The sequence below is a fragment of the Dendroctonus ponderosae genome, unplaced genomic scaffold, assembly GCF_020466585.1.
Source record: "Dendroctonus ponderosae isolate FM_Combo_2020 unplaced genomic scaffold, Dpon_F_20191213v2 Dpon_F_20191213_3, whole genome shotgun sequence".
NCBI classification, from domain to species: domain Eukaryota; kingdom Metazoa; phylum Arthropoda; class Insecta; order Coleoptera; family Curculionidae; genus Dendroctonus; species Dendroctonus ponderosae.
This window is the reverse complement of record NW_026018508.1, coordinates 3,041,697-3,068,070: the sequence shown is the minus strand read 5'-3', so window position 1 is coordinate 3,068,070 and position 26,374 is coordinate 3,041,697. Positions and strand designations below refer to the sequence as shown.

At 33.1% G+C, this 26,374-nt stretch overlaps 1 protein-coding gene across 6 annotated transcripts in view; it reads right to left on the bottom strand.

Annotated features, from left to right (window-relative positions):
• Nucleotides 1–26,374, bottom strand: part of LOC109534593 (neural-cadherin) — a gene marked incomplete at its 3' end in the record, with an annotated part of 562,228 nt that continues 535,854 nt past the window's right edge. For all 6 annotated transcript variants that reach the window (XM_048664694.1, XM_048664697.1, XM_048664696.1 and 3 more), the window contains 9 exon segments: nucleotides 1–87; nucleotides 8,912–9,148; nucleotides 9,204–9,359; nucleotides 9,902–10,089; nucleotides 10,271–10,480; nucleotides 10,538–10,664; nucleotides 10,891–11,151; nucleotides 13,776–14,117; nucleotides 14,614–14,969. In XM_048664694.1, the coding sequence (XP_048520651.1) occupies nucleotides 1–87; nucleotides 8,912–9,148; nucleotides 9,204–9,359; nucleotides 9,902–10,089; nucleotides 10,271–10,480; nucleotides 10,538–10,664; nucleotides 10,891–11,151; nucleotides 13,776–14,117; nucleotides 14,614–14,969 (1,964 nt within the window).

Sequence of the window (26,374 nt, the reverse complement as noted above, 5' to 3'; positions counted from 1 at the left end):
CATGTACGGCAAGGCACTTATATCCAACGTGTTTGTGCAAGATCCTTCGCACATCTGGTTTTCGTATAAGCACTCATCTATACCCACCTGGAAAAAAATAAGTAAATGAGTAAATTGCATTTCGCTCTTAGATAAAAAACAAAAAAGGGAAAAATAATAACTCGGTTGTTTTTAACCTATGTTTTTGTTGTTTTTCAATTAGTAGAATTTTTTCGCATCAACAAATAAACAGGGTTAAAATAAATGTGAACGAAACGATTAAGTTTATTTTACTTCAATTATAGCTTCCAATTTAGTTGAGCTTTTCTCAGTCAATATCTTGTTTTTTCAAAGTACAGTTGCGCACAGTCAATAATTCAACGTATGATAAAAGCTTTGGAAAAGTAAGACTTCCAAGTTTTTTGAAAATAAATATTCAAAAAAACACATGTTGAAAGCATTAACCGGCCACATAGACATTTGTTGTTGGAAAATAGTCAATCCAAGAAATCTTGGTGAAATATACATTTCGTAATGTTTCCTAACCCGTGGAGAAGAGACAATTTGTTTGCGAATAAAGGAGGAGATAACTGTACATTATCATAGTTGCGTCGTTAGAAGGAATATATCCAGACCATTCATCATACTATTATCAAACATGTCAAAGAATGCTGTAGGAAAAAAACTAAACCCAATACTTTGCGACAATTTTCGAGGTGATTCATCATCCCTAGTCAATATTTATTAAATTATAGTAAAAGAGAGCTGTCAGGGGATTTTAATACCGATATCAAAAATAGTGAGTAAAGTTTCTGGATTGTGCCAGCTTTAAAAAATTATCATAAAAATCCAGCTTTATTTAGTTCTAGTAACTCTATGAGACGACTTTTTAATTATGACTATATTATATTGTACATTTTGATTAACAATACGTGCTTTCCACAATCAAAAATTTTAATTTCATTTAATTAATTGATTTACCTGATAAATATTTGAGTGTATTATTATGTGCTTTCAACAAATTCATTCCATTTACTGACATGATATTATATCATTATGTACCTTTAACTATACATCTTCACGTGTTCAACTAATATCATCGAGTTAACTAAGTGGAAATCCGCAACCGGAATTCGATATTTGGAATGTCAAATTCAGACTCAGATATGGTCAAAGCAGAAGCAAAAATTTTAATTGTTAAATCAAATATCAGTAACTGGTTTGGCAGCCCAGATAAAACAGATTAAATTAAGTACTTTAGATTTCAAAAATCAGCCTGCTCCTCTTTAGAATACGGAAATCAGCAATAAATGTACCAGAATAAATAGAAATAAGTGCAGAAAATAATGCCGGTTTTAAAAGACARTGCAGTCAATAAATTAATTAACTATCAATACWACTTTTGTTACTTATGCACCTTTGCTTTAMACTGTCTTCGAGTAATCTAAATCATACAAATTGGCAACCGCAAAAAGCTGCATATAATGCACRCCTCCAGGCAGTAATTAGATATGGTTTTATGATAATTGCAGAGACATTTGGAAAGTGTTTGTCAAGAATGGTAACAAGAACTATTTTAACAACCGAAACTAGACAAACCGACGTAATTTTAAACAGGAACGAARGAAATCGCAATTGTTGTTATACTAGGTATTTATTTCTTTCATGGTAAACTGACACTATTTCGTTTTATACTTTTCAGTGTATTTTTCAAATAAATCAAGATTATGTGGCTTCTAAATAGAAAAATGTTTATGACTAATACCCCATGTAGGCAATTAACCGATTTGAAAATAGTAATTTATTGTTTATAAATCAATGACAAATAGAAATGCAGGGAACTATTTTATGAATGACGCCTAGACTTTTTAAAATACTTGTGTACTTAATCTGAGAAAAAAATGATTAGAGCTCCCTCTAACAACCTCAATATCCCCTATATTCGGTATACTTTGCTACTCATATTTAAAAAAATGTTGCAAAATTATCAAATATTCGAATTCAGATTGAAGCTCGGATTGCATTGATGTAGTTCAAATTTTTTAATTAAAAAAATATATTTGATACTAGTTGGTGGTCTGTTGAATGTTTCAAAGTTGGTTTTAATTTCCTGGGAAAATTGCGAAATATATCTGCGTGATTATATTTTTTGAGCTTTGGAAAAGAACGTCATGGAACACAAAAAAACCGCTTTAAAAACGGTTTCGAATGTATATTTGAATAAAATTCGAATGAAACAGTTTTGCATGCCTGCAGTTCCATTACGATAAAATAAAAGTATGTAATATTAAAAGGGACGTGGATTAGTCGTTTTTATGATTGGGAAGATTTCGAATATTTCCCTGATTTCCAGTAAAGATTAATGGCAATACTTTCAATCCATTGTACATACTATACTCGGAGCTTACTCAAGAAAAGATAGTTTTAAGAATTTGGTTAATAGACAAGAAGAAGCTCATAAAATTGACTGATAAATAGATAGCGAGAATTATTTTGTCTTTTTACTATCACCGCCAAAAGATCAATACCGAAAATAACTCGCGTTTAGCTGTAGACGATCTTCCAGCAAATGGGTATTTTTTAGCTGAAGCGAGCGATTTTTATCTCTCAGCTTTTAACTGAAGCAAATCTGCTTCAATCTAACGTCTGACGACCAATCTTGGATCTGGCGGCAGCTTTTAATTGAATCGAGAGATCTTGTAGAAAACGGGCACCTTTTAGCTCAAGCAAACTGTTTTGTAACTGACGGCCAGTGTTGAAATTAAAAATTAATCTCACGATTTTCTTGTTATTTAATTATGTTGCTTATTCATTTCATCTATAATAAGCATTTTTTCTTACTTTATGATCAGTGTACATAATTGATGTTTTCCAGTATTTCGGACCATTAAACTTTGTTCGTGTCTATTTAAATTATGCAAAACCACGATTGAGAATTTTCACAAAACATTGTCAACTAAATACCTCATTTAAGAAATTTTGCTTCAATTTTTAAAATTATTTTAATGTCGAAATATATTCTAATTTTATACTTAGGTGGCATTTTGAACTGTGAACGAAACTTTCTAATTAGTTAATCTTACTCTTTAGATACTGAAAAAAATATAGATGTCGGATCGGGTTACATTTATGAAAATTGGTTTTTTGCAAACATAACGACTGCTTTGCCCAATTAACTAATGACGTGCAGTTTCGGAGAAAACTTAACGAATAATAAAATACCGGGAGCATTAAATTGTTACTAGGAAATCACATCAAATCTGCAGTTTCTGCAGGTACAAAGGATACAATGCAGGAATATTACATTCATTAGCCGGCTAATTAATTCCTCCGGTGAAACTCTATTCAATGTTAGGCAAGCACTGCAACTGTTTCAGATAATGGGTCATTTGTATTTATATTCAGAAATTACTTCAAATCAATCTACATACATTTATGAATTAATTTACATTAAGTATTAGTTTAGTAATTTTGTTTTGTAATTGTCATTATAATTCACACCCATTAAAATTTTAGACTTTTAAAAATGGTTGGCGATAATTTACATTCTGTAGAACGGCAACTTTTGTAAAGGTTATTTATATTTAGTAGATTGGTTCATTTGTGATACTTAGCGATATCTTCTATTTTGTTATACGGTACATATATATTTTAAAAAACTGCAGAAGATGTTTAACTAAAGTGTTAACGTATATATTCAATTACAACTTTTCAAATATTGTTTGAAATATTCAATTCAGTTGTTTGCAAATTTTGAAGTTTTGATTATGCCGATTTTGATGTATTCCTGAAACCATCAAACCTACATTTAAAAAAAAAATGAATTTCTGAATAATATACAGGGTGATAGGTAAACAATCTCGTCTAGAGATGAGACAAACACATGTCGGACTTGTGATGCTTTAAAAACTTTATATGCGAAAATGTTTTTTCTCTAGTCTTAATGCATTTCATTTAAATTTCTTTGTACAAATTTTGTAGTAGTATTCAATTGATTTCAAACACCGGAATTATTGGAATCGGATCTTGATTTACCCCCGGGTGATCGAAAACCACGACACTTTACGGTTCCCAGCAAAAATTAATCTATATGTTTTTGATCGGGTAACTTTAGAGGCTGCGCAACTAAACTACCTATGCTGATGCAATGTTTTCCAACGTGATCGTCTCAATATGTTTAATCTGAAGTTTAAAAAAAATTCTGGAAGACGTCTTGGCGAAAACTCCCGTAGATATATTTAACGTTAAACCCTGTTAAACAATTAGCCATACATGATAATCACACATTTTCATGCAAGTCGCGACTTATATTTATAGGGACCAGTATTCATTAAAATTACCTTTTTCCTATATAAAATGTCCTTAAAAATAAAATTTAATTTCTTCTATGAAAAAATCATTAAATGTACTTCAAAAAATGATGTAGCGTTATTGAACACCAAATGCCATAATTTAATTTAAAAGTATGCTTTTCACATTTACTATTATTTTCGTGTTAGTATTTCATTACACTTCTTGCAATATCGAAGCAAATTTTAATGGCACTGTTATACCGGAATAATATTTGGGGCTGCTTTTATCATAATTTTTTAAAACAATTATTCATTCGAACTTCCTACACTCGCGAGCACGACTCAGGAAAATAAGAGGAGGAAACATGGCAATTTAACAGGCTTACATTTAAAACAACCAATTTCTCATGTAAAGAATGAAAAATATAATTGGGTACTTTTGGGTGAATCATTTTTCACTTCTTATAATGACCGTGAAAAAATGACTAAACTCCGTGATAAATGTCGGACTTTAATAGGAAAATATATTGCTTTAGTATAATTTATAAAAATCGCAATACATTTAAAAAGCACTGTTAAATTAAATACATTTCAAATATTGGGCGATCAATAAGGATTAACTCTATTTACTATTATTGCGATTGACTAAATAATAATTTTGCAATAGAGTTTATTATCAGTTTTTCGAATATCGGAGCTCCAGTAATTATCAGCCTGAGATGAATGTGGCCAAATTGGTAGAATTCGTTGGGGTGTATAAAGCGTTAAACATTAATGGGTCATTGTATACCTACAAAAATTAGCACACATACAAAACATTGCGTTTAAATTGAGTGAAATCGTAGCAATGGGTTTTCAACTTCAAGAATGGATATCCAACATGCTCAGATCCGAGAATAATTCTGAAAACCGTAACATACAATGGGTTTTTATGAACAAATTTAGCTTCTTGTTTCAGGTGCAGTTTCAACTAACGCTCATTAGCTCATAGCCTCCAAACTCAGCCACATTTACTTGAAACATTGCTTAATAGGATCTTAAGCGATTCAAATGCCATGACACTTATTCATTGACTATTATTCAAACATTAACGGCCTGAGATCATCCATTTAACTCCATGCAAAGTAGTATGTGCATCATAGGCAGAGAAGTTGTGAAAACTGTTCTGAAAGCCAGCTTTTTATCAATTTTTTTGACTTTTTCTTCTAAAATTGACTGTTATGTCCAAATCTAGACCGAAAATAAACACTCAAAGCAAAATTTGAATTAAAAAATATCTCATTGTCATTTCTTGCTCATTTTTAATCGTGTGATGCAACGATATGGCCAGGCTTTTAGGGTTTAGTACTTTCTAATATATGTACACATATAGCAGAATATAACTCTTTCTTTGCGCTATAAGGCAAGCATTTTAATTTGAAACAAAACACAAGGGAATCAAAGGACTCTTTAGATTTTGAAGCGAGAGTGGCAGTACTTTATTATTAAAACGCCAACCCTTTGCACTTGACAATATCATTTAAAAACCTCACCTCAAGGTAAATAATTTTACTAACCATAATTAAAGTTTATTTTTAAATCACTTTCGATTGCTCAATACATTCAAACCATTGAAATAAATTAATAAAACTGAAATATTGTATAGCAATAGAGTAATAGAATTTTTCCGATTTTCTAGAAAATATTAAATTTTGCAATAGGACAACTTTGAAACCCTCACAGAAAACCTTTTAAATTTTTGAATTAAAGGAAACTTTTAGGAATAGAAAATTAATATATTGGTTCTGTGAAAACTTGTAAAATTGAAGTTTTTATTTACGCTCGACTTTGGAAGGCAGAAATCTGATAAATTGGGTATTGATTTGCATTTAAAGAGCTGTATTGCGTCTTTTATGCGTGGAACTTTTATACGAGAAAATAAAAATAACAACGAATCTCGGGTGGAATGAGGATTTAAATTTACTCTACTACCCTTTACATATTCAGTAATGGATACCGGCAACATTGTATAAAGACTTATAAAATCTTTTTCTTAAATTACTGGCTTAATTTCGATAAGAAATGGAGATTTCAAAGAAAATTGTTTGAGCGACTTTTATTTTTCTCGGTTGGTGTCGGTTCAGCGTTCGAAGTCTGGAGATATATTTTTGTCGACATAAATTTATACAATAAACGAACTGACTGCACATTTTACAAGATATACCGTTGGTAGATTTAATCTCAAGACACACTATTGCAATGTTCAATAATTACATTACACAGTAGTAAAATATACAGTCACACCTAATAAATTAATAAAAACGGAAGGAACTACAGTTTTTAAACCACATTCAAACCTATTTTCTCCAAATGGGTCACTAATCTATTTAGCGGTGTCAAAATAATAATACGGGTTCTTATGGCTCTACATATTAGAACGCGTGAAGGGTTTTTATGCTCATTTAAGACATTTAAAGGGCCTTCTTTAAAAGGGCCTTTATTTTTATCTCCCAGTTAACACTGACTTTTGACCAGATTGGGGTTTGAGTAAAGTTCTTATGTAAAAAAGGATTTCATAGTAGAAACTCTTCTTGAGATATTTCCAAAATTTAAGATTGAAAGTTTGGCGCTTCCTGAACAGTTCAATACTTCATAAACTATGTGCAAATGCAATTCTAACTAAAAATCCCCTAATATTTAGGATTGTTCGCGAAGCTTCAAAGTCGTCTCTGATATCGCTTTTAGAAGTAAGCATTAATTGAACGGAAAAAGTTTAAATGGACAGTAATCATCAGTTCCTCGTCGTTCCGTGAAATATCCCATGAATTTTGAATTTGTGTACACAAGTCGTTTTCATTACTTTCGAGCCTGAACGCTAAGTATACCGTGGATACTAGAGACACTCAGAATTAATTAAAATACATAAAAATGCTTCAGAAACAGTTGAAAAAACCGTTGTTTTGTGAAATATATGTGCAAACCCAAGTCTGGGCGATACAAATTGTGATAATTTAAATACGGTTTGAGAATTTTCGTCATGTTCTGCCTTCAGGAATTTATAGTAGGATTTTGAGCAGCATTTCTTCAGATACCCTATAGAATGAGAGATATCAGAAAGTTATCCAATGAAAGTAGTTCTAACCGCCTTCATGAAAAACAAGATTAAGACGGGTCACACTTTCAACTAGGGGCACTAATAGTATTGGATGTAAAAGTGAATTAAACTTCCAAGGTGGAAGTATGGAAGGTTCCAAGGAGTCGAAGAGCTGACGCGATCTACGATATATCCACAAGTCAAAAATAAAACTGCACCATGAGAATGAATTACCATTTACTTTTATTTTTATCAAAGTGTAACACTCTAGCACTTCATATAAATTTTATTGTTAACATACTATTTTCTTTCCTGAGCTCCAGTCACACTGTGAAACAAAAAATGTTTTTGTATATCGTTTATTTCGTTACGTGTCGGCGAGACAACAGCGCCATCATTAGATTTTAAAATTCATTTACACTCATAATTGGTAAACATTAGATTCTTTTAGGTCTTGGGTGTCTTGAAACCTTCAATTTGTTTTTCTTCTTGAAGAAGTTGTGTTCATTTATATATCAATTATGAGTTTGAACGAATTTTAAAATTTGATGATGGCACTGTTGTCTTGCCGAAACGTAACGAAGCAAACGATATACAAAAAAAATTGTTTCACACTGTGCCTGGAGCCCAGGAAAGAAAATAGTATGGGAACAATTACACGCAGCCAGGAAAATGAATCAAAATACATTTTATTATTTTAATTGAAGTGATGTCTGTGATAAGAAAACAGTAGAAAATTCTACCGGAAATTTTTTTACCAAAACAATTAATTTCGGAGAATTCTATGAACAGATATTGATGATTAGCGCTTCGTTAAGCTTACAATCTAAAACTTTATGTGGCAAGAATAAGATGAAAAAATTGTTATTCCTTCGTTTACTTAAGGGACCTACTCAGAAGCAAATTGGCTGCCTAAATGAGACAAAATACTAGGTCTACTATACTGAAGGCAACACATCAAAATTTATTACAGATTTTAATTTGATCCAAAGTAAATGAGAAACTATTTATGAAAATTACTTTTTTGTCTTTTAAAACGAGTTTTGAGCTAATTGAAATTAATACCTCATATCCTCATATGAAAAATAGTATAATATTCGATATAAAAGACGCGCTAAAAACTTTGCTAAAAATCTGTTCATAACGTGTGCCACGTCGAATGTAACGACTGCAGAATTTGTCATAACGACATCATTTGTTACGACCATTAATTTGCAGCCGGAAGCAGATGAACGCGGATGAAAAAGTTCTACACTTCATGGCCGAAAGACGTTTTCTTTGGCCCAACTCATAACATCTAGGTCCCGACAAAGTTAAATTGAAAGAACTTTCCAGGCGTTTTAACGATCGTACTTCTTGTATGCCGTTACGCGTGCTTTTAATGTTACATGGATCTTTATTATCACGCTGGAAGCGGACTTGCGGTTAGCAAACAAAAATATAATGTCGCCTTCACATTTAAAACGACAACGTTTCAGAAGTGATGCTATTTTTAGACATCGATTACTTACGCAAAAATGTATATTCTATATTATACGAGTATAGTCATATGTTAAAAGGTACTCACCATAGTGATATTAATGCCAACAGCTCTCTCGATTTCTTCTCGGTGCATCAGAACCATGCCGTTCAACCTGACAGGTTTGTAGTACGGGGAACCTCCATGAGCAGAAAATCGAACATCTGTTACTGGAGGATGCTTTCGACGCAGTTGTACACTAAACACGTCCACATTTTCTCGGTTGATGCTTAGAAGATCTGCTATTTTGTCCTTAAATTTCTCCGCCATCGATTTCGGTAGATCCTTTAAAGAAATTCGGGTTGTCGCTAATGCATTCGGTGGAATTGACAAAACTTACTTTCAATTTGAAATCCCAAACTCGAATAAACTGCTCGTCAGTTATACCGGCAATTCGCACTGATCCTGAATTGATAACTGCTTCATGAGGTATTTCTTTTACGGTCACCGTAACGTTTGCCGGAACATCGTTCTGAGTGTGTTTTCGATCATAAACCTGCAAAAGAAGTAACATATTTGTTGTTATTTGCCACTTTACTTTCGGTTGATGGAATGTTATAATATCAACTATATATTCGGTTATTTGATATTCTGTTCAGTTGGAAATGTAGTCATTGACTACAAGACACCAGAAGATATCTAAAGTTTATTCGAGTCTAGAACAAAACGGTATCCAAGTAACATGGGATTTCTTTCAGCTTTCATATGGACTTACATGTCAGACACTCAAATACAGCTCGGGGCGTTTTCAATTTTGAAGACGTTAGACTTTTTAGTTTTTATCTGATTTTTTTATAGATATAATTTTATTAAAACTTCCTTTGACTAGCTTTTCTTAAAAAAAAAATTAGTATTGCTTGATATTTTTTCTGGTGTATGGTGTGTCACAGGAAAATATTAAGCAAAAAAAGCATGAGAAGTTATGTATGCTTTTATGCATACAAACAATAATAGGAAACTCCCTCTTTAAATTTTACTGCGATGATGTTTGCTGCGATTGTTTTACTGCGATGAATATTTATAGACGTTTTATACTACCTTAAATTTCAAATAATAAACTCCGTCTCGAGTGCCCTGTAACATAGATATCATCCCTGTATCTTCGTTGAGTTTGAACCTCGGATGTGCCACGTTGCTTGTCTCCCAATGGAATTTCTTATCAGGCAAGTCCCAGTCATCCAAATCGTAGACGTACACTCGACCTATTTCTGTTTCCGGAGCTTGACCTGCAAAAGCAAGGTTTTACGTTATAGCTTATTGTTTTGAAAGTGATTGATTTCACAACGAATTTATATTATTTGCAAAGTTTCCATTAAATTGAAAAGCCCCATATTTAGCCAAATTATATCGCGAATATTTTCATTAACGGAGTTATGAAAAAATTGGCATTTTCGCCTAAATGACTACCTTGATAGTTGTACACGAATATATTCTTCGACCCAGGTTGCATTTTATTATCGTTATTATCGCCGATAATAACGGTAAGTGTGCTGGTGCCTGTCATAGCAGGATTACCGTGATCTTTGATTACAATCGGAATGTGGTATTCCTTTTCCTGCTCTCGGTCGAAAGACTTTAAGGACGTGACAATGGCCATGCCATCACCGTTAGCACCCTCTGAAATAATATATATTTTCAGCTGTTTACTCTTGAGAGCCACTGAGAGCCACATACTTTGATCTTGCTCAACTCTGAAACTGGCCCGAACTCTATCGCTGGCACTTGGATCCAATCGGAATTGGAATGGCGGTCCGTTACTTTTCGATCGATCATCATCATCTGTTGCTAGAATTTCAACCACCTGCAATGAATGCAATTATGCCATTAAATAATTCGGGCAGGATTCGGATGGTCAAATCTCCAGTAGAAACCAAACGAAAGACGAGCAATTGAATATTTTCGACAATTCATTCGCTGTTTAAAAATATTTATATTAGGAATCGAAGAAGGTAGGATCCCAGTGAGGTTTGGGCTAATTAATTGCGAAATTGCAATAATGTCAATTTGTTTTTGTTTTGAAATTTTACCTTTTTGGGAGCCACATGTTCAGGAATAACAGGCCTATAATCCTTAAGGAATGTGGGTGCATTGTCGTTGATATCTTGAACAATCACTGTTAAAGTAGCTGTGGCAGTTTTTGGAGGAATGCCATCGTCAATAGCTAAAATTTTCACTTGATGCCTTGGTGTATCTTCACGATCCAGAGATCTTTGGATACTGACGGTACCGGATTGATTTATCGAAAATTGTCTTTTCCTGTCTGAGCTTCTATCAATTGAATATGATACCTGAAATAAATGTAACCAATATTGTATACGATAAGCCCCAAAACATTTCCAACAAGGTTTCATCAATTATTCAAAAAAATCGCGTGCGGGCACCATTTGCTTTTTACACTTGCGCTTTTTCATATAGACGTGAAAAATAAATTCCAATTTTCATTTCGAGGAATTCGAGTATGAGAAGGAGATGGCAGCAACCACAAATTTACTAAGTTTAAAGGAATGAAAATTGGAAGAACGGCAGTGCAGTCGAATCGAAAACAGAAAAATATAAAATTGCTGAAAATGCAAACATCGCCATGAGAAACTGCGTGTAAAAATGAAGGATAGAAGCATGCAAAACTGCTGTCCACAGGGGGATTTGATGAAGAAATAATAAATGCGAATGAGAAAACACCGACATACTAAGCACACTTTTTGCGGATGAATTGTCATTTTTATTACATGATATTACGCAACAACTGAGTTTTTTTATGAATATTTATTGGAAATTAAATATAACGGGTGTCAATTTGAAAAGGTCCCACCCTTAATATCTTTCTGGCAGTTAAAAATATGAAAAATCGGAAAGAACCGTGAATTTGTTAGGGGGACACTTAAAGGGGAAGGGCGGTCAAGTGGCACACTGTTTTAAAGGGCGTCTAATTCTCTTTACATCACTTACTACTTTGTTGTTTTTGTCCAGAGGTTTCCGAATAATCGCGGTTCGAAGTTGTAGAAAAAAATATGTCATTAGTCCTCCTTGTGGTACAGATGATTAGAAGATACCGAATCTTCTACACCGTTAGTACACATTAACACCGATTTATTGATTATTTTACTTCGAGAAAAATGACTTTTCATTTACGGAAGATAAATTTCAACAATAAAACTCATGGGATCTACGTACGCATTATCTTATAAGTCATTCAAAATGTTGTAAATTTTCCTCTAAGCAATAATAAAGTCTGTTTTCGGACTGCTCCCTGACATTCCGGAAAACCTCACCGGGAATTGACCGGCATTCTGATGCAATTTGACTTTTAAGATCATCAATATCTGCAGGTTGTGTTTCATAAGCAATGGAATTAAGATGTCCCCAAAAAAAGAAGCCTCAATCCGGTGTTCTTCCTGTCACTCTCTTTACAGGAAAATCGACAACATTTTGAACAACTTATAAGATAATGTGCAAGTAGATCCGTGGGGTTGATTGCAGCAATTTCTCTTCCGTAAATAAAAAGCTATTTTTCTCGAAGTAAAATAATCAATAAATCTTCTGAAATTAATTGTTTAAACTAGATTTTCTTCCTGTCATTCAACGATTTTAACGGTGTAACCGCATATTTTAATCATTTGTAGCATAAGGAAACCCAATGACATAATTTTTGTTTAAACAGTAATTTGAAAACCAAAATCTTGTTGCAGGCAAGTTTAATTGTTTATGTAACTTTGAAACCCGGTTATTGGAAAACATCTGTACAAAAAGCAACAAAGTAGTAATTAATGTAAAGATAATTGAACGCCCTTTGAAACGATGTGCCACTTGACCCCCTTTCCCAATTAGGATTCTCAGGGTGACATCTACCCCTCCTAAGGGGTTGAAACAAGGAGGCGAAAAGTATGAATTTAAAGTGTCCACCTTATAAATAAAGTGACGGTCTTTCCGATTTTTCATACTTTTCACTGCAACAAAGGTATTAAGTTAGGAAGTTTTTAAATTGACACCCGGTATTATCATGTCCATTGCACAAATAGAAGTTACAAAAAAACAATTTTAATGCAACCTTGCATTAGAGTGGATGGATTACATGGAGTTCTTAAATACTGCCAAAAGATAGCCAAGATGATCATATTCTTTTTTTCCCTTGCTCAATGTATTAAGCGTATTCCATTAGAAGACTAGGATTATGTAAAAAATGTAGTTGGTGAGCAAATATAATATTTCCATGAGATCTTCCTCTGTGTTGAAAACTGTGAAAAAACAAAAAAAGATCGTGGCCAGTATACCCTTACTGTATTAAGTCCCAAGCCACTTTTATTACCTCCATTGCTAGAAAAGCTCGTCAATATCATAAATAATTGAAAAAAATGGACGAGTTTAATTAAAAATTAGTTATTCTAAAAGCATTTTTGGAAATGGCAAATTGAAAAGTGTAGTACGTTTGTATYACTTGCTTTTGTTACATCTTTCCAACTAAAACTTCTTTCTGTGAAAATATAAATAMAAATAAAAAAGAAGTGACAATTCAATACTTTGAGCCCAAATAAAAAAATTGAAGTTTTGATCACCTCCATMYAARTGTTAAATATTTCATGTTTACCTTCTGCTTCAATCGCAATAACGGTTATAATGTAATGTAAGCAAAATCGGTCAAATATGTGAAGAAAATTAAGYAGCTAGAAAAATACTTCATTGACAACAAGCATCGCTGTGAGAGTTCYTTGAGWGAACATATCTTTGACGCTGAGTCTACTTTAACACAATCTCTTATTCAGCAGTGGCATTCGGCTTTTTCTTTTTTATGTGTAATCAAAACTGTAGAGAGATCATTCTTGTGTCCCACTCATTTATTTGTCAAAAAATTATTATCACGCAATCGTTTAGGAATGACAAGACCACTTGTTCTAGCTATAAAAGGCAAGGCACTTACCTTGCTTTTTCCACCTTGGTCGGGATCCGTTGCTTTGAAAGTATCTAAACTTTTACCAATTTCTGCGTTTTCTGGCACACTGACTTCGATATTGGGTCTTTCAAAAACTGGCTTATTATCATTGATATCCCGTAATTTCACAACTACCCATGAATAAGCCACGTGGTACTTGTCGTTGTCGTTGTCTTCACCCTTGTCGTTCACCTGGATGCGGAATCGGAATCCGTTGCTCTGAAGAAGGTCTTCATAGTCCAGGGGCTGGACTATTTTTAAGGAGCCGGTACCGTCGTTGTTCCGTACCATTGTAAATTTGTCTGCACCGTAGCCGCTGCTTTCAAGTACCTGCAGATAATTGAGTCAGTATAATAATAAAATACGTAAAAATGGATACAAGTCCAAAAAGGAGTTAGATGTAAGACTTGTAACTGTACACAAATGTTTTGTCCCAAGTATTCTCCACAGTGTTCGTGTTTCTTTAAAAATAGTGAAAAATTAAAAGTGATAACTTTGAATTTTGTAATGAATCAGTTGGTTGCTTTAAGAAGATCTATCGCAAGTAAAGAGCTGCCGTTTGAAATTTTAGACTTGGGGTGGCTAGAGGATAGAGGGTTGATGGCGGTAGTTTACTTTAGGTATTAAAAAACGCCATTTACCTGGATTCGTCAATTCCATGCAAAATATGTTACCGAAATATAAACATTTTTGTTTCCATATATGTAGAAACTTAAGTGAGTATACAAAAAATTTGATGCTACATTTTGACGTATGCAGTTCCACAAAACTGGGACATTGGAAGAAATAATGGATATACTAGGAAAATAGCGAACAATTATCCTACCTTGTATTGGAACTTATTAGTTTCGTCTTCATCATGCACAGTTACGGTAAGAATAGGCATTTCCGGCAGTGCGCTACCATCAGTTTCGTCTACTTCAGTTAACCACTCATCTTTTGTGAACGCGGGAGGCATATCGTTTATATCTTTAACACGAATACTAGCAGTCCCAGTTCCTTTTAAACCACCACCGTCCATCGCAACCACCTGGATGGAATAATCGGGCGTACGTTCACGATCTAAACAACATACGGCCGTCTTAATCACTCCCGTTTCCGATTCGATTTCAAAGATAGGAGACCCGGTCTCTTCCTCGATGACGTTCTTTTCGATGGAGTAGACCAATCTTGCATTTGTGCCTGCAACAATAATCATTCATTAGTCATTTTGTTATTCCTTCAGCTGAAACACAATAGTTTCAAATATTTGAACATGTATTTCTTAGTTTCAATTTCTTCTTATGAAACATAACTTAACAAAAGTAAGAACCAGTTGCTAAAAGGGCCTTTAAGGCCTACTCGTCGGACCCATCGGGTTTCCCCACAATACTACTGCTACTAAGATACAGTTGCACCATGAGTTTGCCTTGAAATCAATTTTATATACTGCATGGAAGATAGTCTGGTAGTTGGATTTCCAAAATGGCGCTATCCTGATGATGCTGGGTTGAAACCTACATCAATATTAAAGAGAAGATAACAGTTCAACCATTTCCAAAAATTTCACCAAGAAGACACTGAAAATGTTTTGTTGAAAGGTCATTGAAAGATAAATTAATTAGGAAATAGTTTATTAACCTTTACTCGATATGCGATAATTAATATCAGCAGGGATTTGAAACTGGCAAAAGTCTTTCAAAAATGTTTCAATGCGCAAGAGAAGCCAAAGCAATGGATAAATTATAATTTAATCGCGAACAACATTAGCCAACGGTGAACCAACCTCCAAAAGACTCAAATTTAGCATGTGGTTTTTCTTTAATATTATCACCCCAGATTTTCTGATTACGATTTTAGGTATGGTTAAAAAACGAATTTTAAAATGTGTTAAAGTAAATATAAAAATTGAAATATAAGTAATAAAACCAGGTGCGTTTTATTTTATTTTTTGATATACAGGATGACAATACAACTAAATTTGACACAACCTTAAAAAACTAATTCTCATCTCGATACTCGGATATAGTTTATAAAGCAAACTCATTTTGTCTTTCGATTCTTTATCCCTCCCGGAAGTGCTGCTTTAGAAACGGGTTCATCCGGTATATGCTCAAGGAAAAATTTCGATTTAAAATGTAGATTCTGCCTCACCAAATTAATATTAATAAATCTTCTTCTATCCAACTAAACGTTAATATTTGTAACATAATATCATAAACGGCACCATTTGTGTAACATACTGCTCTAATTTGAATATGAAATAACTGAATTGTACGAATTAGCTGAGAACGATGATTATGAATTATTCAAATTATAATATTGCAACGTAAATGCATATTTATCAACAATCAATAATTAATTCATATATAGCACAATTGCATTCATATTTGGATTTTAGTTTAGAGAAATAACTACTAAACCAAACACCTTAATTAGATAAATATTACTGTACGTAAATTGCCCCTTGTTCATAAAAATACTTTTTTCGCATTTCAAAGCTTTGTCCAGTAATAAAGACATGAACGAATATGTGAAAATATTTTCTCGAAATTCTTCCCATGAAAATGTAAAGATCGCTACGAAGAAAAAGCAGTTTCAATAGTCTAACAGGATATTGGAAACCGTTTTATTAGGAATGCTAACCCTATTTTCTCACAAAGTTGCATAAAGGAACGGAAAACGTATTTACACGCTGAACGCCGAAAGAAATTAAGACCAAACGAAACTGCTGATTGAATGAAAGCCCCATCGGCGTCGGGCTCGTGTGAAAATTAAAGACGTTTGACCTTATCTACTATTTCCTTTCATGTAGAATTTCCAAAAAACTAAGATTTTTCGGATTAAATTCTTAATTTCCTAAATTGTTCGTTCTTAACATTTTCCACAAATACCTTTAACATTTTTTTTGTTTTTTTGATTCTGAGCTCTTGCTATGATTTATTTGTTGGACAGAAATGCTTTCATTAAGATTATGTCGATGCCAATTAAACATACAAATCCGATTAATTTTGAATGCAAGTCCAAATCAATAGAACCGTATATTCCCGAAATGATGTGAATTTACTAAATAATATGGTTCAATTGCAACAAGTACAGAGTTCAATATAATTATTTTCGGATTAATATTAGAGTTAATCGGATCTACATCGATGTATATGAGGGTACTACGGCCTCTTGAAACTTAAGGATAAATTCACTGAACTATTTGCTCTGGAGAACGTTGAAGAGTTAACACATTATAACTAAAGTTTGATACAAAACGTGCTTATAGAAATAAATAACTTGTATATGTGTGTAGATAGTTGTTTAAAAAGTTGATTTAAATTTCATCATATAGTCATTAGGCGGATAATGAATGTAAACTATATAATAATAAAAACATCCAACATAATCGAGAGAGGCCGTGAAAGGCAGTATGATTATTTTCAATATTTACAAAACAGAAAACAATTAAGAATAGTTTGAACTAGATGCCTTGAAGGATCGTAGATTGTTACTCCATCATGCGATCTTTACGATACATATTACCCAATAGATCATCGAAAATATTTTATATTTTCTTTGCCTACTTCGAGATTTGCCATTGGAATTACTTCCCTTTATTATGTTTATCAATGTGTGCCCATTTGACATTAAAGCGTTCTGCGGAATGCTTCGCCTGGGCAGTTTCTGCTTGCAGGGGTAAATACTGCGCCTTTTACACTTTGTATCTAAACTAAAATTCAATCGAAAATCCAACACACCATATATCACCATCGCTTGTAATTGATTTAGTTCCCGAAAAACAATGCCGAATGCAGGTGCATTTGTCATTCTTTATCTCTATTATCAAACGGTTTCTCAAAGTAAAAAGCACGTGTAAGTTTTGTCTGATATCTTGCCGATCACGCGTTTAGCAATTATAGAACAACTTCAGTCTATCTTGCAAAGTTGCAGTCTAACTTTTCCACCTTCTCTAATACGAGCACGTTTCACTCACATACTTGACAGCATAACATTTTGTTTCTACACCTCTATGTAAGGCTGCTTTGCTCACATAAGGGAAAATGTTGAACAGCTCAAAAATCTTACTGTCCTGTATTTACGTTTGGACGCATAGGGACTAACAGTCCTTCATTCTTATGAGATTTTTATATTTTTTAAACGTTAAAGGTTTATAGAAATGTCTTCTTAAGAAATAAAAGCATATTCTGATCAATATCCCATTACAAGCTTAACTGCGGTTTAGCGGAAATCGTTACCATTTCGGCATGAATGTACTCAATTGGATGGGTAGCGATTTTGATATTAAAGAATGTACTCCAGTAATCCGTCAAGCTGAGTTGTTCGTAAGTCATCTGTTTAATTACCAAACAAAATTCGACGTTAATTAAACAATAATCGCATAAATCAGAAAGTACGATAACTTTGACCATAGCAAACACCGTAACAAACTTATTTTTCAATAAACCATCAAAAAATCTTAATCCTATTTGAACGTCTCCAATTTTACACTGCTTACTCATTTTGGGCATTCTTGTTAGGATGGTACCGACGAATATCTTGTCTTTATAAATATTAAAGTTGAAAAAGATTGACCTGTAGGTAATCGACAGTTGAATTCTTTAAAAGCAACTGGGCGGAAGTGTCTTGATTAGTTAGTTAATGCTGATTGATTAAATATGGAAAGGAAATAAACAAAGCTAAAACTATTTCGTAAATTGCTGAAACCTCTAAATGCTTTCTAGTTATAATTCATTCAGGTTAAATAGATCTTTTCAGCCGCGGGTTATATTATTTCATGTAGGCGATTATGATCTGAAGCTCTCCTGTTTTCACGTCGTTCTAATCCCTTTGTATTCCATTTCTGTTATTTCGATTTTCTTCTTTCCTACTCACTTTGCGTGACAACTCACTATCCGAGTTCTTCTACTGAGAATTCCGTTGCCTAGTTGATCAAACCATCTTAGTTTTTGTATTGGAATTGTTTCCAGTATGTGTACCATTATCACTTCCTCCCTTAATATTTTTCACTCATTTTTTTATAGTAATTTTTGGTGATTCTCTTGCTTCTTTTGAGGTAATTTATTTCCACTGTCTGCATTTATCGTTAAGAGTTTTTGTTCGTGTCTCACTCGCGCTGCCACATTGGAATAACATCACGTTTCGAAATTAATTTTGTAGAACAAAATTACTCATCTGTACTGATAGTTGACACGTTTATTAGAACTGCAAATATTTTCGAGTTATGAAAAGTTCTCATTCATATTTTTCTAAGTAATAATTAAACTAATAAACATGCAATGGTACTTATACTTAATCAATCATTTATTGCCTCTAAACAACTATTCAAATGGGCCACACAAAGCCTATTTTTTATTGTAGCAAATTTTTGAAGAATACTGTTAGCTTGATAGAAACTGGAAATTAAATTTTATGCTGAGAAATTAATAGCAGTTCCTTGGAAGAAAAAATAGGAGGAAAATAAGTAAAGTGACTGCAGAATAATCGATTCTTCTAAATACTATTTTAACTATTTCACACCGATAAAACCAATTTAATTCCAGTATTGGTACGACATAATATGTGTGAACATTTTTTGTTTCGTGTTACATAGTGCATTTGCTTACGGTATTCTTCTATTTAATTTCCGATAAACTGATCATCAGAACAATCTGACTGAACAAGGATTTGCCTATTTGATTAATAACTTTGAACATATTAAAGCTTAATTTCAGAAAATTACCTGTCAGCTTCTTAAAACCGATAAATCATGGACGCGCACATATATCTAAATCTCATGATAATTGTACTTGCGTAACTTATTGCCTTAAATTCAGCCTAGAGATTTAGAAAATCGATGTCAAAAAAATGTAATATAGTCTAATCATTTAATAGCTGATTAATAATGCGGCACTATCCTTCTGAGTATTAAGTACATAAAAAAGTTATGAGAGTTGGGTTTTTATTTGATATTTGACCTACATTCGCTAAAGCTGGGTACAAAATCTCGGGATCTTCCATTTACCTTCAATATTTATTTTGCAGTTCCGGTTTGAAATATCTAAAAAAGTTCCATTCGACTTAGTTTAAAATGTCTCTCACAACCAGTTTTTCTGTTCCGTATATCCAAAAGGGGTTTGAAGAGAATCTCAGTTTCCAATAAAAGGATCACAATACGAATTTTTTTATTCAAATCATATGAGTATGTGTTATGAAATGAAATTTATAAATTATCTTGCAGTTATACGAAATTATAGTTTCTTCTGAAATAATAATTTCATAATTATGAGCTTAAATCAGTTCTAGAAGATCTCTTTGAGACAGAACAAAAATCTAATGGAAGTTGGAAACTAATATCATTAATGATGCAGGACACTATTAAAATCCCCGTATTTGAACTAAGGGATAATTACAGACAACCTGACGAAGGATCATTCAGGAAAATTCCAGGGATTCTACAACTACCAACCCTTACATTTCCCTATGTGCTCTACTACTTCGCTCCGAATTATTACTGTTAGCTCGCCGCAAGATTGTGGCAAGTTGTGCTCGGCACTTATGTGAAGAAGTGTACTCAATTCAGTACAGAAATTCCAGTAGCGTTTTAATTATTTATTTATCTGCATCAACGTGCATTTGGATAGCTCGCTTACTTAACCAGATTTAGGTATTTGCAGTTTTCCGAATGTTCTTAAAGGTAATTCGTTTTCGCATAAAATGTTTTTAGATCTGTTATCCATCAACTGAAAAGTCGAACTTTAGGTAGCAGACTAAATTTCTAAATTTATGAACCCTGATGACACTTAAATATTTACACTTGATGCCCATAGGTATTCAGTAAAGTCTGGAAGTAGTAACTCAAATGGTTTGTTGGAAAGACTTGCAGATTAAAATCGATGCATTTAAGGCAACAAGGTATCTCCCTAACCTGCAATAATCCTGAATGGGGCTTTATGTCGAAGTTTTGGAATTTTAAATATTACGTTTTCGAAAAAATGTAATATTTTGAGAGTTTAATGTGATTGAAGGTAATGAAGCTATCAGAAATAAATATGTTTAGAAGACGGGGAATCTATTATGGTTAGATAGATAGAAGATAACTCCATAACCTCGGATTACTGGTTCAAACTATAGCAGAAACGATTTGTCTGAAATGTATGCTCTCAGGGCAAATTTGACCTCTAAATTCCAAATTACTAATTAGAAACGAGCAAGTGTGATTAATTACTCTTCGAAGATAAATTCCAAATATGATTGTTATACATTTCCTTCTTTCACACATTTGCTTCAAAACTTGGTTTAACTAAATACGCCAGATCACACGTAAAATTAGCAGCCCAACTTCCGAAACTCTGCATAGTTAGTAAAAGCAGACAAATTTGGAAACTTTGCGGTAATCGAAAAGCAATATTTTCACAAACTGAATTTAAGCTCTATCTGGAAATTAAAATGTTTTTAAACAGAAAGTCGCGGCAACATTTATAGAAAATATACAGGGTACCCGTAAGCTCATGATCAAAAGGGTACTGCGGTATTTTCTGGACCAAAAGAAGACGATCTGACCTAACTTTTGTTAACAAAAAATGTCTGGCTCCTCTGCTATTGATGGACAAAATTCTTTAAAACAATTATCTTTTTCGAAATATCGGGAGAATGGTACGATGTATTTTAGTGAAACTCGCTGTGAATTTGTTCTTTCATATTTTGATGAAACAATCGAGTTCAGCCGTTTTGGCCAAGTGGTGAATTCTTGAGTGTCGTAGTACACAAACGATCAGAACTTTTTCGTTGGAGGCTGAAATCAACTCATTTTTTTTAGGTTGATGCACTAATCATGTATTCACAATTTTGTGCTCTTTGTAAAATCTTGTAGCATTCGTAGTTTTTGCGTACAAAATATGTCTGTTTTCTAGTCACTTAGCAATGCTAGACATTTACTGCAAATATGCGCCGCGTAAACGCGTAGGCTTTCACGCAAGTTGTCTTCGCAAAACCCTAATACGTTGACCATGTCAGTCACTTCTTCATTAGAAAAGGTAATTCAAAATGAATTTGTGAGATTGAGTGACATTTTATGCCTCGTATCACGATATTTGCAGTTAATGTCTAACATTGTGAAGTGGCAAGGAAACAGAAATATTTTGTACGCAAAAACTATGAATGCTACAAGATTTTACAAAGAGCACAAAATTGTGAACAAATCATTAGTGCATCAATCTAAAAGAAATTAGTTGATTTCATCCACCAAATAAAAAGTTCTGGTAGTTTTTGTACCACACCACTCAAGAATTCACCACTTGTCCGAAACGGCTGAACTCGATTGTTTCATCAAAATATGAGTCTTACATAAGAACAAGTACAGCGAGTTTCACTAAAATACATCGTACCATTCTCCCGATATTTCGAAAAAGATAATTTTTTTAAAGAATTTTGTCCATCAATAGCAGAGGAGCCAGACATTTTTTGTTAACAAAAGTTAGGTCAGATCGTCTTCTTTTGGTCCAAAGAAAACCGCAGTAACCTTTTGATCATGAGCTTACGGGTACCCTGTATTATCAATTGATTAAATTTGTATCACATATATTAATATTTTATTTAATTAATTTAATTTAATCACTTTAACAACATTCGCTATCATCTAGACTTGAGCTATTCAAAAATACTACTGAATTGAGGTAGTAGCGTCCATCTAACTTAAGGAAATTTTTGTTGAAATAAACTTTAACGGCACGTGCCATTATGTAAAAGTATATTTTATATAGCTTCTCCTATAGTCAAGCGTATTATTTCGTTCAAATTACGTTTCTTTTCATGAACAAAGTCGCATAAACAAAATGAGATTGAAAGACTCTCTCAAGATTTCCTTGATGAGCTTCAGCAGGTTGATAAGTCTGACTATTCTCCGAGCGTCAATCAGGGTTTTCGAAAAAAAATCGATAAACAGACTGAGTTGTGCTGCTTAACAAAGTCCCACCAATGCATTTGAATGATACGAAAAATCGATGAACAAAAATTTGACTGGAAAATATCGATAAACCACGTGGCACAAAGTAACGTACTGAACTGGAATCACAAAAGTTCTGATGATCTAGTTCTAGAACTAGTTCCAAAAAAACTCTAAGTTTTCGTTCGATTTGGGCGAAGCTTCCAGATTAGGGGCCACCACATCCATTTAGGGGTCACTGTTGATTCGTTGTGTCATTATTAACCAAACCGTCGAAATACAAACTGTAAATATTTACACTATGTGATGTGTAAAGTTTTATATATTTTAACTTCAGACATATTGCAGAAAACAACCTGATTTGTCTTGTTATTTGGTTAGAAAGCGTCAACCAACATTTGACGATCGATAATTGGTACAAAACTGCAGTTCTTGATCATTCGCCCATGAACGAAATCACGGTTTTGAACGCAATGTAGAAAGTCACATTTGAACTTAAAACATTGAATTCTGTCTTTAAAATAACCGAATGCCGAAGAAATGGCTATGTGTAATTTTCTACACTCTGATAAAGGTTAGCTAGAAAATGTTCAGTTTTTATTCAAATTTGCCTTAGAATCACAATATCTCAATATTGCTATTAAGAAAATATCGATTGCCGATAGTATTAATTTGTTACGAAAGTATTTATATTGGGCATCAAATGCAGTCGCTAATTTCCCAATCAAATTCTAGTTATATTTTACGTACGCATATCAACGAGATCTCAATAATTTCGCGGTCAACTAAAGCTATGCTTTTATTTCATCCAGTACAATTAGCCTCAATAGATTTGACTGTATTTAAAACATCAATCAATATTATGTTTTAAACTATGAAGTTAATTTTGCGTAGGTACGTCAATGCATCGACGCTTTGACTAATAATCTAAATAGAGATTCTATACGCTTCGGGGGCGAACCATTGTTCTACTTCGGAAACACGTTTCAAGGATAATAGGATATTGAAAATTACTGTATTAGAAATTCTAAATCCGGTCGCAACCGCAGATTCGCTTGCATGCGAAAATTAGAGGTATATGTACGGTATATGTATGTGGAACTGTGGAAATAAATTGAATTATCAGAATGTAACATCTGATTTAGTCGGGTGTTACATCTGCCTTCAAGATTTTCTTTCCGTCCTACGTATAGAGAAAATTGATTAAATCTGGTTAGTTTGCTTGAGTTGCGACTACTCAGGAAAATACATAGTATTACTTAGCTAGGTTCTATTTTATTTGCTTTTTTCTTGTAAATTTGGAGACTGTGTCACTAATTAATTAAATTTAAATTGTAATTATCTGCAAAGTTGTAAAAATTAGAAGCTTTCCAAAATTAAATAATTGGATAATTAATATATTCTCCTCTCAAAATGAACAATTCGGCTGCTTCGCTCTTCCTTGCTAAATTTTGAAATTATTTCGCTGCTATACGGTTTTGATTGGTATTTTTTTAAATCGAACAAATAAATTGTAAATTTTTTCCGTCCCAACGCTAGTTGTACTTCTGAGATTGTGTTTTTGTTTCTCAACATATTTTCAAGCAATCAGCGCTATTCTCATTATTCCTAGACCCTCAAAACGACGACGAACCACATGTGCGAGATGGATATAATAATACACATATTTTGCTCCACTACCTTTTTCCAAAAGTTTGAGAACGAATAACTTTTAAACGAAAAATCGGAGCAGAAAAAAACTGAATACAAATCAGGAATCGACGATTGAAATTCCATCGGTCACGGAATAATGGAAAAAATGTTTCAAAATCGGCAAGCAGCAGAATTGTAAGGCAAAATTACTTCGATATTTAGAATTCAGTTTTCCGAATCCAGTGCGGATTTTTCGGTGCCCACTAATGGCATTTTTGAGGATTTACGATTCCGTTATTGTAAAATGGTGATTTGCTACGCAACAAAAAGTTGCCTATAAAAGTTCGATTATCATACAACCCCGTAGTCGAAACGGCAACGAATTTTCTTCTTCATTTATCTCCATCAAGTTTTGTAAACCTGCTATTATAAAAATATTATTTGCTGACCATTGCTAAAGGATCGCTAAGGATCAAGCAAGAGATTTTTTGAAATTTTCAACATTTAAATATCTTTTACAATTTGGTAACATTAACCAGCTGAGAATATTTAGTTGGGCAAACTATTTTAAGACAGTCTTCAAACTGTGTAGTAAATGATAGTTTTTACGCCATCACTGGGAAACAGAACATGAAGGAGACATGCGAAAATTTGGAAGAGACCATATACCATATAGATGCATTGTTTTGTAGAATAATTGATCAGTAATGTAGTTTATTTACAAGTCAAGTAAAGCCTCAGCGGTAAGATATTTATACGAAACAAAATGAGAAAATATTGATTAAAACTGACCTTTCTGATTTACTGATTGATTATAATATGATACTTACTGATTTTTTAATAAATTGATTTATTTCAAGACAAATATTTTCAGCAAAATAATTAGTCTTAGTTATTAATATCGTAAGCTTATTGATTATTCCTCTATTGGACTACAGAATATTTTACGGGGAATGAGCTTGAAAATAAACTAAGTTTTCATCTGAAAAAATTAACTGCAGTAATGTGTTTTCATCTTCAACGTGAATCTTTTGCTCTCAAAAACGCCTTAGATTAAAACGCAAAAGACACACGTGTGTCCCCGACAACTAAACTTTAATTGAATTTATATGAGCCGAACAAAATGATACAGTAGCATTGAAGGCAAAGCTTGTCCAGATCTTTGCTTCTGTTTTGTTATTTCTTCTTTTCCTGCCGTTTCACTAATCTGTGTGTATATATAGAATACCAAATACAGAATGTTAAATATCAGTAATTTTAACATTGACTTGGCTTCAAACTGGTCTAATATTTTTAGTTCTGTGACTTTTCGGAAATGCGTTCAATGCAAAACTATAATTGGCCTGTCTTTCAACTGAGAAAACAAAGAAGCTTTTCTCCAATGAGAATCTTTGAACATTCAACGTCTTCGAATATTCCCTGATTATTCAAATTTCGAAACTTTCTAAAGGAAAGATAACCCTGTTACTAGCTTTTTTTGTAAATAAATAAGCGACTTCTGCATTTGATGATTATTTAATTAATCTTTTAGATCTACGTTTTTCCTTTGCGGAAACGTGCTTGTATTGATGCAACCTATTAAAAACGAAAAACTTTTCTAGGTGAAGCTGCACATGTAATCAGTTGTTGTTGATCGATATTTTTCAGTACTCTGCCCTACACGTCACGTTCGCCGGTAGAGAGTGTCTTATAATGCATTTGCAATTCAATAGAAGGTGATGCACTAAATTTTATAGGATATTGAAAATTGCTCCGTCATAAATTGAAAATAAATTCCATGGTACAGCTGCTTTTGAGATCGAGAAAAAAATCCTATTAACATGCTTACCCAGAATCAAATTAAAATTTCGCATACCTGTTCATAGTATCGAATCTAATTAATACTTGAAAATTTCAGATATTTGGCTTCGAGTGGATGTGTTATTTCGTTCGATTGTGTCGTTCGAAGTAATTGGTTTTGTTCGTGTCCAATGTATAGTATACTTAATTTCCTTTGAACTGCTATTTTCCGGTTCATTATTCAGTAACGGTGTTTATTGAATTTTGG